The sequence below is a fragment of the Seriola dumerili genome, unplaced genomic scaffold, assembly GCF_002260705.1.
Source record: "Seriola dumerili isolate Sdu_G_001 unplaced genomic scaffold, Sdu_1.0 BDQW01000149.1, whole genome shotgun sequence".
NCBI classification, from domain to species: domain Eukaryota; kingdom Metazoa; phylum Chordata; class Actinopteri; order Carangiformes; family Carangidae; genus Seriola; species Seriola dumerili.
In genome coordinates this window covers 15162091-15178975 of record NW_019174404.1, presented here as the reverse complement: position 1 = coordinate 15178975, position 16885 = coordinate 15162091, and the positions used below count along the sequence as shown (strand labels likewise).

The 16885-nt window shown below is 43.0% G+C and overlaps 1 protein-coding gene across 1 annotated transcript in view; it reads left to right on the top strand.

Moving 5' to 3' along the window:
* Window positions 1–16885, top strand: part of dlgap2 (DLG associated protein 2) — a 161906-nt gene that overhangs the window by 110952 nt on the left and 34069 nt on the right. Inside the window, 2 exon segments of the mRNA XM_022751077.1 lie at window positions 1612–2756; window positions 14011–14225. Coding sequence (XP_022606798.1) covers window positions 1612–2756; window positions 14011–14225 — 1360 coding nt within the window.

Sequence of the window (16885 nt, the reverse complement as noted above, 5' to 3'; positions counted from 1 at the left end):
CAAAGCTAAATTTGTCCCACCACAGTTTCATTAAGAAATGAAAATTTGAGATGGCGCGCTGATTGGTTTATTGCAAGTTACATCCAGAACACTCCCATGATTCATTAAGAGTCTAAGTACAATTCTTTTGAACCATGCGCCTGGCACATCTGCCTTTTTTTTTTTTCAAAATAAGCAAAATTTGCTAAATTAGCAGATGGGACGTACCCTCAGTGGATATGGACACACCCTAAATGCACTTACACCATGTGCATTAAACCATGCACTTTGGAGTGTTAGAATAGAGCCCTAGGTGTTTTGCTCATATTTAAGAAATTATTGATATGTTAAAACACTGGTGTGCTTTGAAAGTGCTACAGTTTGGTCTAAAACTCCTCTCCTTCTCTCTCTTCGTAGCTCATAAAAACTGTCCTTCGTTTTATGGGGTTACAGAGGGAGCGAAAGTGCAGGGGGTTTATGAAGCATATCATTGACAGGCAAGCGAGCTTGGAGAAGGTTGTTCTTTCTTTGTTTGTTTGTTTCCTTTCACAAGACAAGGTGCAGATAAGTTTGAAATATGACCTGCAGACGCTTTTCAACTATTCTATTATTCAGCTTTTTATTGAGGACAATGTAATGAGGAAAACCAAATCAATTGAAAGACAAAATGATTATTATTATTTTTCATGCAAACTCATGCTTATGATTAATAAGATTTTACATTTTGATTATATGGCATAATTTAATGAGCAATCATTACCTAGTTCAAACCTCATGAATGAAAAAGCAGTGCTGAAGACTATCAGACTGGGATTTATCTTACATAGGGATCTATTGCACAATTTTATTGTCTCCCAGATAAAGTCATGTTAAGCCAGAAGATCAAGTATAGTATTCATGGTGTCATCAATAACAGCACCCATGGAATTTTAACCCCCGTCCTGACACATTTCAAAGGAAGGGCAATGTAATTACAGTGGAAGCAGAGGGGGGTGAGGCATAAAGATAAAGTAAACCTTTCCTGTGATGAAGTTAAATACATTGGAATAGAGTGCTGGGACGGCTGCCCTTGGTGACCGATCACACAACTGAGTTTTAATCTAAGACTACATGGCCAACAGAAAGGAAAGGAGGGAGGGTGCATTTGGTGATCGCCTCCCAAGGACGTCTATCCGGCCATAAGGCTCACGCGCTCTCCTCAGGGGTTTGATGGATGACACCAGCACCACAGAGTGATAGGCTATTACTTCACTTTGCATTGGATAAATGGCAATGCAGGCTCCTACCTGTCGCCTGTCCTTCTCTTTCTTTCGTTCTCTCTTTTTTCCCTGCCATCAGAGACCTGAACAGAGGAAAAAAAATAGGACGTCTGAGATTTTGTCTGTGCAATCTGTTGATTTCACTTTCACATTACAGATGAGGTTTTTTTTTTTTGTGTGTGTGTCATTTGTTGTGGAAGTGGATGTGGAGAGTGAGAGTATGGTGGATAATAACGAGCCTGTTTAGGATATGTGATTTGCTACTAGGCTTTTGTCCCCTTCATCATTAGGTGGAAAATGCATTTCTTTTTCTGGAACAATGCTTTTTTTACCTCAGGTGTGATCTAACATTCTCTTTCTGTCTTGCTGGCAGACCAGCAGTATTCATGGTCACCCTCGCAGTACTTCGATGAGGACAGCTACTCCCCTCCACCCAGGAACATGAAGGGTCTCTCTGGCGGCCGCCCTGCCCAGCTCCAGCTCACCTCTCCCACCTCAGCCCACACCTGCGGCCTGGCTGAATGCGACCATTCCCTGGACCACCACCTCCATCATGGCGACTCACGGCCCCCCTCCTACCTTCTCAGCCCCACTGAAAGCTGCCCCCTTGAGGGTCACCACCGCTGTTCCCCACGGAGCTCCATCCACTCTGAGTGCATGGTGATGCCGGTGTCCATGTCGGCCACTGACCACTCCATCTCTAGTAGCACTTTCCCCCGCATGCACTACGGTAGCGCTTCACGGGACAGCGGTGGAAACACTTCTGGTGGCAGGGACTCCAGAGACGACGGTGGCTCATCCTCACACGGTGGCAGCGGCAAAATGAACCGAATCCCAGCAAACCTCCTGGACCAATTTGAAAAGCAGATGCCGCTGCACCGGGATGGCTTCCACACATTGCAGTACCAACGCACCTCCACCACAACCACAACTACAGAGCAGCGCAATGAAAGCCCCGGGCGAATACGCCACTTAGTTCACTCGGTGCAGAAGCTTTTCACAAAGTCGCACTCTCTAGAAGGATCCTCCAAAATGAATGGCACCAAAAGCGACTCACACCGGGACTCGCACCACCACCATCACCACCACCAAGGCCACCACAAACACAGCAAACGCAGCAAGAGCAAAGACCGTAAATCTGAAGGCAGCGGCAAGCAGCGCTCTGGAGGTTGGTGGAGCTCGGACGATAACCTGGATAGTGACAGCACGTACAGAACACCGAGCATCATGTCGCGGCATCCTGTGGACCACATCAGCCACTGCTACCCTGACTCCATGCACGGCCACCTGGCAGGAGACCTATCGCTAAAGACCTCCAAGAGTAACAATGACGTCAAATGCTCAGCTTGCGAGAGCATAAGCATGGCGCCAGAGGGCAAGTTCATGAAGAGGAGCTCCTGGTCAACGCTAACGGTCAGTCAAGCCAAGGAGGCCTACAGGAAGTCATCACTCAACCTGGAGAAGCCCATGACACCCACTGACCTCAAGCCCAACCTCAGGCCCTGTCACTACCTACAGGTGAGTTCATCTTATTTTGCTCTATGTAACTTAGGTTGTGTCTCTCAAGCAGTTCCCATGGGTATGCAAGCTTCCCAGTCAAACACTACAGCGTCTAATTTCACTGATAAACAAAAACTACATGCACATTACTATAAATGCCACTTGATTGGGGAAATTCCCAGACTGGTACACAAATTTAGTTCATTTAAACGCATGGATCTGTGGCTAAATGATGGGTACTTGGAGGATGTGTTGAAAGGAGAAGATGGTGATTTGCAAGGAGCCACATCTGATTTGATAGCGTCAAGCAAATGAAGAGATGATGTAAACATTCGTTTTATCTCTCAGTCTCTACAGTGATAGAGTGTACATTCACCATAATGTAAAATTTATAAGATTTGACACACTGCAGCACAGAGAAAAACATTACTCCCAAAACTTAAGCCTGCATTGTACAACACAAAGCGTTCTTTTTCTATAGGCGTCGTCCAATGCGCAAGGAAGAAAAGCTGCTCACCACAGCTGGATTTCTGATTGATCTAAAAGACAGCTATTTGTTTGTCTCTGCCTTGGATATTACAATGTAAGCATGTCCTGTGGCTCAGCGTGTGGCTGGCAGTAGAGGAGACTCGCACAGCAGGACAAATCAATTAAATCCATAAATGATCTGCACCGGAGTGGAAGAGTCGGCAGTATGAGAATAAAAGACCAGAGATCATTGTTGATTTTTACCTTGTTGTTGGCTTCGATTTTGCATAGGCCTCAGCTCTGAAAAAGGTTAGCATTTAGCTCAGGCCCATGATCGGCTCTGCGGGAGACCCCATAGCACCGTGGGGATCGATTCAAAGTGAGTCAGCAATTTTCACAGATCTTGTCTCACGGGTTTTATATGCATGCTGGAGGGTATATGAAAAAAAGAAAGCCTGCTTGGAAATCCCAAATTGCAAATCCAAGCAGGGAAAAATAGATTTTGGAATAACGCTGCTCAACAATGTGGTATCTGATCATCATGTAAGTACCGCCTGCAGCCAAAATAAAGTGAGCATCGGGAAAGGGAACTCAGTCCTAGAGTAGAGAGTATGTTGTATGGATTAGAGACTGACATAAAGGGAAAGCCAATACATTACTCAAATCAGCCAATGGAGCCAAAGAAAGCATTCCATCTAAACTCACGTCATCCAAAAATATTTTAGAGTACTAATTTTAACTGCCGTGTTTTCAAACATAACTGATGATCAATTTTGGACAATGCATTCATCCACTCAAATATTTTTTACAATCCCACTAAGTGCAGTAATCTCTCAATGAGATAGTTGCTGCGTTTAGTGCCCCCCCCCCCCACTTCCACTTGGTCATTCAGCTGAGGTAGAGTCCGAGTCATTGCACTATAAACACTTCTAAAAATATCCTCCTCTCCCGCTTCCTGCCGCAGGGCTATATTTAGGCCAGCGTTATCAATCCAATCTGCGCAGGGTGACACATCTTCCCTCCCCGGAGGAGAATCAATGCCCTTTCGGAGAGCTGGAAGATGTATGGAAGGAGAGAGGGAGAGAAAGTTGGAGATGCGTATACCACTGAGGTCTGAGGCCTTAACGGATGCGTCGAGATACTCCAGGAGGCAGAGGAGATGGCTATTTTTGCTCACCGTGGTTACTGTTGTTGCTCTTCACCGGGAGCCATCCGGCAGACAGATAGAGCCAATAGTCAAGAATGATACTCACACAGACGGGTCACATTGAGAACTTTTCACTTTCCTGCTGCTGCTGAATTGGGATTACACACAACTGTCTGCACTGTACTGTACTGAATGTGTGTCCATATGTGAGTGAGCCCATGTATATGTGTGTGTGAGTGTGTGTGTGTGTGTGTGTGTGTGTGTGTGTGTGTGTGTGTGTGTGTGGGTGCGGTGCGGTCTGTTTATCGCACGCCAGATGGTTCAGTGATGTGCTAGTCACCTTGTTTGCGTCCTTGGTTGATGACAGAGGGAATGAAAAACTTTTGAAGTGTTGTAAAAGTATGAGATCACCAACACGAAGATATGTCTTACCGAGGTGTCTGTATGTTAATGCGTGTGCTTTCGTCAGGTGTGTGTGTGTGTGTGTATGTGTGTGTGTGTGTGTGTGTGTGTGTGTGTGTGTGTGTGTGTGTGTGAGTGACTGACTCTTGTGTCTCTTGTGTGAGAGATCGATTAACTGGACATTGGGGAAGACAGAGATAGATTAATATTGGCTGCTCTTTCTCTGAAATGACAAATCTTAGGGAATCAGACCTGGCATTAGCCATCATTCTCTGTCTCTGGCTAAGTCATTCCACAAATTAGCCCCGATTAGCCCTCCCCAACACACACACACAGACACACACACGCACACACACACACGCACACATCTTGCCAATCTTTCGTGAGTCTGACTGTGTGCTTGATATTAATGAAAGAAGGTCATTGTGGCAAAACATTCATCTACTATCAGCGACAGGCTCACCTGCATGAATTTCAATGGGCATACGTATGGGTGTGAGGGGCGTGATCTCTCCATCGCCCCTTTCTCTCACACACTCTCTCCTAAATTATATATGTAAATACACCTGGACTGTCACAACAGCTGTAATCCATCCCTCCCCCACCTTCCTCTCACCCAGCCCGCAACTTCACAGCACAATAACTTTGTGTTACTGACAGCTCTCAGCCGTGATTAAGTCAGCTGCTCCAGCAAACGCTACTCTGGTTCTCTCCCAGCATACAGTACTATAGTACAAAGGGAGGATTAGTCTTTGATAGTTTTGCTGATGGGGCATTGCGGAGGGATTTAATAAGCCAATTAATTGCCATGTTGGCTTGCCAAAGGTGGAGCTTGAGAGGGAGAAAGGCTGATGATTAAAATACAAAAGGGAAGTGCAAAGCAGCAGAAACAAAACTGGCACTGTGACGGAAAGCTGCAGCAACACACACCTCCACACACACAGACACACACACACACACACACACACACACACACACACACATACACACACACACAGGGGTTCCCTAAACTTTTTCATTAAGGCGTTCCCAGATTGCTATCAGGCCATGAACCACTACTTAGTAAGATTTTGTCCCAGGAACTCCGGGATCAGACAGCAGTTTGTAGATAAATGTTACTCGTCTCTGCTGCCTGAGGCGACAGGGTGGCTTTGTGGCTACCACCGTGGCGGCAAGCATCTGCTCATATTCATATTTTATTATCTCAACCCTCAAGTTTTCTTGGAGTCCACAAGGAGATTGTCAGGCTATAACCATTTAATAGTCAATTGTTGAGCACATTCTCCTATATCCTTTTTGTCTGTGCTGCCACTTTCCCAAGCCAAATCAATAATTATGGCCAACTATCACAATTCTTGGGGGGTTTAAGACCCATATTTGCTGCTTTAGTAGCATTTTCTTGCCCAGAATTCCTCACTGTATTAGAGCCTTAAAATAATAGTTCTTGCCATTTGGTGCAAACAAAGTCCAGGACATAGGTTTGACCTTGTAGGGTCTCATGAGTTGACTTTGAAGAATGCAGAGGTTTTAAATAGAGCAACCCTTGACCATTATTGTATTGTATTTCTTCTCTTACATGTATTACTGTATATCTGCTTGTAGTTTACTCCCATAGGCAGCCAATTCCCACTAAACCCAATGTACAGTATCTTTCTAGCAGCAGACTGCAGACACACAAAGCTGCAGCAGCTGGTGTCAAAAATCTAGCGAGCTGAGGAGCCAGAGATTTTTTTGTTGGTGGAGTTGGTGGGGACAAGAACAGAGCTAAATGGGGAAATGAATGTTGGGATACCGTTGGTGGCTAAAAACACAAAATGAATGTAAGTCTTCTGTGTCTGCTGGCTGTAAAAGTAGGCGCCTCTTTGCTAGCACATTAGCCACCAGCAGCTGGAGAAATGCAGATGAGGATTCACAGCCTCTTGTTTAATGGCAATTAACCGTTATTGTAATAAGGAGGGAGTTCACACAAGAGGTCTACTTCAAATAAATATGGTTTATTAAGTTACCAGATAATTAGGGTGCGCAAGTAAGAAACATCAGCGAGGAAAGAACATCATGAATGTGTGAGGTGTGTGTTGCGCAGGTGTTAAAGGTGCAAAAGAAGACGATGCGAGCTAGATGTCAGCTGAAGGAAGAGAGGCAGGGTGAAGCTTTTATGATGATGAGCTGACAAACCTCCACTGTCAGCCCGTTGCCTGCTGAGCTTGACAAGGATAGCCCTCGAGAGAGAGTGGGAGGAGATTTGTTATGAACATTATGCTGACAGTGTTCAACTTTGACCAGTAAGTTACCACCTGCAGCAGCAAACTGACGAGCGTCTTCCCTGTTATTTGGAATGCAAAAAGAAATATCAGGAGTTACTATAGTAATATTTTACAATATCATAATTTGATACAGTATTATGCTTGGAAATTGGCCTGAGCATCCTTTTCCTCAGCATCCCCCCCCCCCCCCACCCCCCAACTGCTGCATGTGCTGCCAGGCCTGCTGGAAGGTCTGTTCCCTCCAATGGGTCTGGCCTGGGGTCTCCCTCCAGACAGCTGTGGCTGGAACGCATCCAACCCGAGGGAACCAGAAGGCGTCTGTACCGCTGTCGGTGTTCGATCGGATGAAACAGAATACAGAGACCGTCCAAAAATTCCTGAGTTTCTCTCTCTCCTAACACTGAGACCCGTCACCCTGTGGAGAAATCTTGGCCACTTAAGCATATGCTAAACCTCTGTTTTGGTCACTACTGAAACTTCACTATATTTGCCAGTAAAGTGAGGGCTCTACTTTAAAACTCCCTGGAACCACTAAGCCATTTCACCGGAGACACATGAATGCATTTCTGACGAGTGTCTCCCTGCCTTTCTGTCTTTGTCTGTGTCTCTCTGGCTGTGTTAATGGGTGACTACAATTTAATCTGTCTCCAGCCAATAAACCTGGCTGGGAACAGATGCACAGGTGTTTCCATCTGGCTCAAAGCTGACAACAAAAGGGGAGGCCACACACAGAGTTATAATGTAAATGGTACCTTATTGAAGCAATTAGCTAACTGAACAATGAGACGTGTCGGTCGTATTTGTACTGTGCGGATTGGTACAAGTGTTGGTGTGTGGTGATTGTTGCTGGTGCCGTGAACCAAAGCAGACAAAAAAAAGTGGGGCTGTCACAGCATGGGTCAACCACATCCCCTATCTTTCGTCTGCCATCAAAATGTATCCAACAATGTATTGTACACTTTTTAGATTTCTTGGAAAACATTTCCTTTTGTGAGCTGCACTTTGTCTGTTCCTCAAGGTTTCTTCCCTTTTTTTCTTAGTTCTTCCTTCGCGTCTTGAGACACTTCTCTGGGGTGAATGGCTTGATGTGTTTCGACTCAGTCAGTTTTTATTTTTTAAATCAACTATCTCAATCTCATTGGTTTTTATAGAAATCGGGTTGATCGTGATTCATGCTTGGGAGTTATTTTGTGATGAAGGAAGAAGTTGTAATTTTATCAAAGTCAGTTTACCCCAGCCAATATCTGCCTCTAATTCTCCTGTGATTCCCTATTGTCCGGTGTCAATAACATTTATTGCAGCTGCACTGGAAACATCCCATAGCCACTTTACATCTTCATTTGCCCAGTTATAAGTCAGAAAAGCTCACCACCAAAAACAGACTCCAGCCACTAAAAAGAAATCAACTTTTCCAGCCATGCTAGTGGCAAGGATATAAGTGATGGCTTTGGTCCAGACTGAAATATCTCACATACTATTGAATAGATAGCGGCTAGACTTTGTACAGGCATTCATGGTGCCCAGAAGATAAATCCTAATGATCTGACACTCTAGTGTCACTGTGAGGTCGACATTTGTGATTAAGACTGAAATTTCTCAACAGTGGAAAGCCATTCCTATCAGTATTAGCTATATTTTCTCTTTAGTGCTCAAAAGCAAATGTTAACGTGCTAAACATGCTTTGCTCTTGTCCGATTCAGTTGATGAGTTTGTAAACTTGCATTTTCCCCCTGGTTCGGTTTGCTTTCACACAGAGAAAAATGCATCATTACAAACCACGTGAGAACGTTCAGTCTGCTCATTGGTCAGATTGTCAGGCTGGAGCAGGAAAGTAAACACAGGAAGAAGGTTACGGGAACCAGCTCAAACTTGTGAGTTCACCTGCTACTGGGGTCGAATCGAGTTCAGAACTCTTTCACACCAAAAACAAGCCACTTCAGAGTTCGTTTGGGACCAAGGACCCCTCCTCGAAATGGTCTTGGTGCAATTGTTTTGGCCCGCACCCAAGTGCGATCACTGTTTTCACTCCTGACCGAACGAATCGTATCAAGGGGGAAAACAATATATCTGCTAAATACCAGCATGTTAGCATGTGGAGCATGTTCAAATGCTAAAGTTAGCATTTAGTGTAAAGTACTGTTGTCCCTACGTATATCTTCATGCTATTGCTTTTGCTTGGAGTAGCAATATTTGAATGAAAAGCACAACATTATGAAAGTGGCATACTTAGATTTTTCACACACACTGCCTCCTTGTCCTTTTATCGCTGAGCAGCATCTATTTACACATGCCAACATCTGATAGTATGAGGTGTCAATAAATAAACAACATGGAGACAAGATTACCATACAGACTTCTGAATGTTGCATCTGTGGGCGTATACACGAGAAAAAGAAAGGCCGAGAGATGAAGAGTCTGTGGTGGGCGTATGGTAGATGTTCAGTCAGTCAGCTTGTAAGGATTCTGTGTATTCATTCTCCCCTGTGAGGCGGGAAGAGGAGACAGAGAGAGAGAGACAAAAGAAAACACCTGTTCTAACACACACAGCATATCCATGCAATCTTGTGGGAGGAAATGAGGGGCTGCAGGCTGGTGGGTGGGATTTCTTATGACTGAACCTTAAGAGTTCTCTAACACTCTTTCTTCCTTCCTCTCTCTCAGCCATTTCTCTACATTACGTCCCATCCATCCTGCCTCTCTCTCTCTCTCTCTCTCTCTCTCTTTTCTCTCTCTCTCTGTCTATCCCACTCTATTTCTTTACTTAATGGCAGTGACTTAGGTTTCTTAGTGGGAGAGGCGCTGTGTATAGATAGAGCCGCAGAGTTAATCAATGAAATGCACTGCTGCACTGCAGGAGCATTGGCTGAGGCCTGGCTAGCTCCAAGACCCAGCACACACACACACACACACACACACACACACACACACACACACATACACATCATGCTCAGTGTGGCCTCCTATAGAGTCCAAGATCAAAGTAAATGTAGACACACAAAGCTAATATGCCAATGTCTGGATAATCCTGATGTCTGTGAGCCATTTCAAAAACGTTATTTAGTGGCAAAGTTGAAATCCTAAAACTGTGTAAAGAGCTGAGGTCATACCCCACTTTCATCACTTGAAAACATAATTTTCCCTAATTCATGTCTGTTCTTTATTGAACAGAATCCAATTAGTTAAAGGGCTGAATATGAATCTTCACACTTGAGCTGTGAATTTTCACACAGCTCCCACAAACCTCAGCCCATGTTCACAAGGGGCTTTTACATCACGGCCACAAAATATGCCGTAGAACGGAACAGGACCTGTCACATTTATTTAGGAACAACGGAACCATCAAAACGTCCCTGAGAATGCATCAAATAATTGCACATGGCAGTGAGCCTGTGGATGCATGATTACCTCTGAATCCCGTGTCTTACCTTGGTGGGCTCTTCAGGTCAAGGTGAAAGAAAGTCTGCATTCCAGCTCCACTGAGCATGCTGGGAAACACCGTGTGTTTTCACAGTCGTCAATACGAGCGCGCTGCTGCTCGGCCCGTTTTTTTTTTTTTTTTTTTTTTTAATCTTCATTGGGAGACACCCTACAATCTATCCAGTTTATCAGTGAATCCAAATTAAACAAATCTCACCACAGCTTGCGCCTGTCCTCCGGCGTTCCGTTCATTAATTAGACGTCTAAAAATATCAAACCCCTCCAAGACTTAATTAACCCATCGACTCCATTTTGGTAGCTGGTGCATGCTTGTCTTTGGAGGGGAGATGAATGACTATTATCAGGTTGTGTGGTTGAGTGTGTGTGTGTGTGTGTGTGTGTGTGTGTGTGTGTGTGTGTGTGTGTGTGTGTGTGTGTGTGTGTGTGTGTGTGTGTGTATGTGTGTGTGTGTGTGTGTGTGTGTGTTGTGTTTGTGGGTAGAATCCAGTTAGGTTATGTATCAGTGCATGCATGTCCGTGCCTGTGCATGTTTTGGAGAGAATAGATCACTTATTTATTTGTTCTTGATTCATGCAGGCATGTTGATGTCCTTTTTCTGCATACGTGTGTATTCAAGTATGACTTTTGTTGAGGAAGAGTGTTTTTGTGCGACATATACAATCACCAGTGCATTTTGTAATGACGTAACACCACAGCTCTGCAGTGAAATCTGCTTCTGAACTTTAAAGACTTAGAGGACACACCACAATCCCCATCAGTCATGTCTTCCCCTATGCTAACTTCACAACAGATGAAACATAAGAGTCAAAGGCAGCTTTGATCCAGCAGTCTCTGTGTTTAACAAAGAGTGGGTTGTAATGAAGCCATAATTGATCAATTATTCAAGCCATTTTGATTTGATGCAACACTTGTTGGAACAGTAACTGTGGGTGGGCATGCATTGATGCCAAAGGTCAGAAGAATTAGTGTCACTAGGAAATCTTTCATTTTTTTCAGGGTGTAACTACAACGAGCAGATACCTTTAGAGCTGCAGATGGATTTTATGTCTGAATAGTTTGCAGTTAACATTTTCTCTCTGGCAAGGATCATTTCAGATTTTATTTCCTTTCGAATAATAAGCACATTTCAGTTGTTGTTTTTCCAAAAGATGACATTTGCATCAGAAAATGATCAGAGTCATGTGTTTGACGCATCAGTGACATTTGGATGTAGCCTATCTCCTCATGACATTTGCCACAGCCAGTCAACTGTCACCCAGTTCACTGTGAACCTGTGAGTAGTGAGTTAGTCACTGACTGGCAGAGGAAATTTTCAGAAAAACAAAGAATCTGAATTATCAGTATAATCCCAATGCAGTATTTTAATAATTAATAGTTTTAGGGGGCTATTTTGAAACTCGTCTTGACTGCAGAGTTACTGTAAAATCAAAGAAATATAGACCCAAGTCAAATTGAACTTAATGAAATCTCGAGCTGAGTGGATTGGCTCTGCGCCGGGGCTGATCCGGCTGCCAGAATGTTAAAGTGACGGATGGCTACGGCATCGGAGAAACCTTCAGCTTCCACATAGAATTTAATGATTACTGACATTGTCATATTTTGTGAGTATAGATCATTGACCATGTAAATGCATGTCCAGCTAAAGCTTCAGGCCATCGCACACCGTCAGCAGAGTGAAACACGGTAAATCTCGAAAGGAGAGAAAGAGCAGCGGGGAGACATTTGTATGCTGCCGTATGACTGTAGAGGATCTCTGTATGTGTGTGCTGTTGTGTCATCTGTGTGTGTTTGTTTGTAAGAGAGGCTAAGACCCTGACTCAGCTGCTGTTGCCACAGTAATTGAACTCTGTAGTGCCATTTAACTAAAGCAAAATGAGCGTGTGCGTGTGTGTGTGTGTGTGTGTGTGTGTGTGTGTGTGTGTGTGTGTGTGTGTGTGTGTGTGTGAGTTAGAAAGAGAAAGAGTGTGATATTGTGTGTAATGAGCTTGTGAATATTCATCCTCTGTTCATTTACGTGAGTGTGTGAACTTGGCCCACCAGATTTTAATAGGCCACACCACCATCTCCAATAAAGTCACCTATTAGGATCATATAATTACATTTCTACATGTTGTATAATGGCATGTACCATAATGAAATCACATTTCTTCTTTGCAATAACTTTGCTCTACATGATCTGTATTTGTATTTTATTATTACAACAGTTGCATGTGCTCTGCTTGAGAAACCATAATGCGTTCTCGCCCAGAGTACATCAGCAGACAACGGGCTGCAATCTGCTTGATTTATGCATCAACTTCCAAAGCAGCAGAGAACATCTGAAGTCTGTTGGACTGCATGTTGAAAAGTGACACTGAAGGGTTACCCAGTGCATTAAGAGGTGACACAGAAAGGGTCCTGACCAAGCGCCCCTATGTGACAGCGTGGGAGTGAGAGTGCCCTCGTCTGAGCATGCAAGACTAACGTGGAAGTGCATTACCATCCATTTAGTGCTCTGCTGCCAGAGCGCCGGTATACAAGATGCTCTGTTTTTTTGGGTTTTTTTTAAGACCACTGCGATGCTGCTTGTTCAGTGTGAAATATCCACTCCACATGCAGTAGAGACGAGCAGCGAGCGCAAAGTGAGACACCCTGCTCTCACTCTGAATGGAATAATGGTGATGGTGACGTCTGGACACTCAATTACCTGGTTTAACGAGTGCAAGAAAACTGCAGCATGTAAACTGCCTGGCTTGTTTTGATGGCAGGTTTCCACATGCGATAGCTACGACAGGGTGAGCAAAGATAGCTCCTCTTCTCTGTTTTCAAGCTTTCTTTTGCCAGTAATTATGATTAAAACCCAGCCAAATTTATAACGGCATTTCAGGCAAGGTTTTCAGCAGTTTGTAACCTGGCCAAAGTACAGAAAAGCTAAAATACTGAGCAGCTGTGGGAGCTGTGTGAAGGTTTTAATGTGAGTTGACTCATCATGAAAATGGTCCTGTGTGGCTCAATGGATGGAACTAACTGTGCCAGAGGTAGGGGGGTTCATTCAAGTGTCTATCAAGTGGCACATTGCTTCATCACTGGAAAATGTTATAACACGGGTTTCTATGAATTTAATGCTTGGTTTGCTTCATTTACATTTACATCCAAGAGTTAAGAGAAATCTCAGTACTTTCATAATCCTTGAAATTGCATGGCCATTGTGCTGTAGCAACGCAGAGGTGGGAATATAATGTACTCTCAAGATGTACTATCAGGGGTTTTTACTCACAGTGCTGTTGGTAGAAAGATACAGACAACACACAATGTATTGTGAGAGAGTAAAACAGTATTATCACCTTGACTCTACTGTTTAGCTCGGCTCTACAGGGCATTTTAGCATTAACTGAACTAGGTGACCAAAGTGGAGCATTTAGCAGCTAAGTCGATGGATGAGATCAAGAATTATATCTCATCTAAAAATGAATGCATCAAAAGCACGACATCACAACTACTACATCAGATATGTTGCGTATACGTCTACAAACCAACTGGTATGTGTGTCTTTGTCCCTCACCGTTCTACCCAGGTGCCCCAGGATGAGTGGGGGGGTTACCCTGGCGGCGGGAAGGATGACGAGATCCCTTGTCGTCGGATGCGGAGCAGCAGCTACGTTAAAGCCATGGGGGATGAGGAGAGCGGAGAGTCAGACTCCAGCCCCAAGACATCGCCTCAGAGGTCGGTGCGGCCAGACGCCCTGGTCAAGGCCATCATCAGACCCAGGGACCTGTTAGACTCTCAGAGGTACAACACACTCAACTTAAAGTAGTTTGGCTCTTTATCTGGTTTCCTGTTTTTTTTTTTCTGGCATGTCCTTGTTCATTTATTCACTTTGCCTCCAGTGTAGATGTTGCAAAGCGAGCAATCTTAACACCATCTTAAAAATTCTCAGTCTTATTTTAAATCATGAAATTCTAAATTAATCATGTGGAAAATAAATTTGTCATTTAATCATCTGTCAACTATGGAACCCCCGAGAGGCAAGAGAGAAAAATAAATCCTGGTATTCAGTCCTCTAAGTCTGATCTAAATTGTTTTCTTTCCTCTGTTTATCACTTAAAAGAAGGTGAATAAATTGTTTTGCCAGGATAATCTTTCTAAGTCTAAGTTTTGTTTTCATCAGTGAAAACGGGTGAAAAAGATTTTTGCCAGGTGAAAAAAAAAAATGTTAGGAATTTGTTGTAAAAATGATCAGGTCAAAAGCTTTTCTTTTTCATTTGGCAAAAAAAAAAAAAACTTTTCACCTGTTTTCACGGATTTAAAAATAAGTTAAGGAACATTGGAAAGATTATCTTGGCAAAATTACTTTTTTTCTTCACCTGTTCTTGACACATGGGAGAAAACAATTTAGATCAGACTTAGAAAATCACCAGGGTGCCACAGTGAAGTATGCTCCTGGTGATAGTTTGTTTGTTTTTCTTTTGTATCTTAAAAAGAATAAATAAATCCCCAGTCATAATTTGTGCAGCCCATTCATTTTTGATAGTACCACTGGGGGCACCAAAGATGAAAAGGTTCAAATTCTATATTTAGTGGTTTTAAGTTAATGACTCGGTGGGGTAAGATAATTCTGTTAGCCTCGTATGTAATTTCACTTGTTCTCGAAAATCTCTAGAAATGTCATCTCTGGAAATCCTCAAAACAACTTTGACTTGCTGGACTAGAAGTATCTCAGTGCACGAGGATGTTTTGTATTATATTTTGAGACATGTTTATTCCCATGTTCCAATTGTAAGATTGTATTTTTTAACAGTGCAACTCTCCTCAGCTTATTATCTGTTTATGTTCTGAGCAAGACCATGCTTGTAATTTATTTGCTAATTTACATTCCCTCGAGCAGTGTTGACAGTTCTCTTGTTGTATGGTCTCACCACAACATCAGTGTCAAACTCTCGATAGCTGAACTCTGTACTCATTCAAATCCCTTTATGGATATTCATATCAGTGTCTTCAACTGTAAGAAAGTGTTCCGCGTGTTCTTCTGGGATGCATCCTATTAATTGCTGAGGAAATAGAGAGCTTTTGTTTTTGTAACTCGGCGGCGGAAGAAAACGCTCGTAAGAGGATTACAGGATGAGACAAGCCAAAGACAATGTCGCAGGAAAATAAACACAAGAAATTATGTTATGGAGAGATAGAAGAAGAGTTACTATGATTACAGCACTAACAGATCCATTAGATTAGAATGAAATTAAATAATAGAGTCCTCAGATCAACGAAAAAAGAGTAGCATAGCCTCACCTGCAGTAATGCTATAACTGAGTTACCATTCAGTAACGGCCCAAAGGGATTTGCCGCGTTGTGTTATCATCAACGTAACATATTCAAATATCTACTATTCTTACTATTTATATGCTCAATGCTAATTACAGTAGAATGAGATACAGCGATGATACACTGCAGAGGTTACTCTAAAGCTGTTTGAGGTCACAAGTGGATTCTCTCGTCTATTCTGTGTGTTGTATGTACTGATAATCCTCAGTTTTATGTTTCTCAGCTGCTGTTTTTGCCTCACCTTCCGTAGCACCTCACATCCTGCCTCCATCTTTGTTTCATTCATTTCCAGCCCAGTCCACTAAGACAGTGGTATACTAAGTGAACACCAACCACAAATACAGAGATAGAAATATATAGACAGATAGATGTTGCCACCACCTGGCACACTTGCAGTTGTTTTTCCTGCAGTTTTTAGATAGATTCAATTAGGAATCCATAAGTGAAACTATTCACATGTTACTTATCGTCTTATTTCACTGCCTACTGTGGTATTAAATTGTATTGTTATAGTACTTCAGACATCAAATTATTTCATAGCGTGTGACGGATTCATCTTTTCCAGTGTCTTTTTTTTTTTTCTTAAAGGTGGCTGTACGAGAAAGCAAAATCACTTTCGTTCCCCCTTCAAAGGGTCCTGTTCCTCTTTGTGCGCAGCAGAATGTGCAAACAGTAATTACAGATGTCTATTTTAATAATATAACAATTTAAAGTATATACCCAGACTTGCTGTTCCAAAGCACAATCTTTTTATCTGCCTTTCGCTCTGCTTCGTCAGCTGTGTATATTGAGTGCATTTACCAGTCAAGGTTTGAGTTCACTATGGAGGTTTCCATTAAAGGCCTTTAGCAGCAACTTAAAGAGCAGCACATCTGATTGTACGTTCTCATTTTTAGATAGTCTCATTTAGTTTTTCCCTTCAGTTTTCATTTCTTTTTGGCAAAACTTTAGCAGTAACTTATTGCACTTTGAATGACCCCAGATCCTTTTAATCAAAGGCATCTGACAAAAAAGCATAGGATAAGAGACAACTGCTTTCTGGCAATCGTTTGCATGCAGTTTGAATTAATGTTTGCTTTAAGAGGAATATGAACATTTTTCGTGGGCCCTGCTTTTACTTATGACCAATT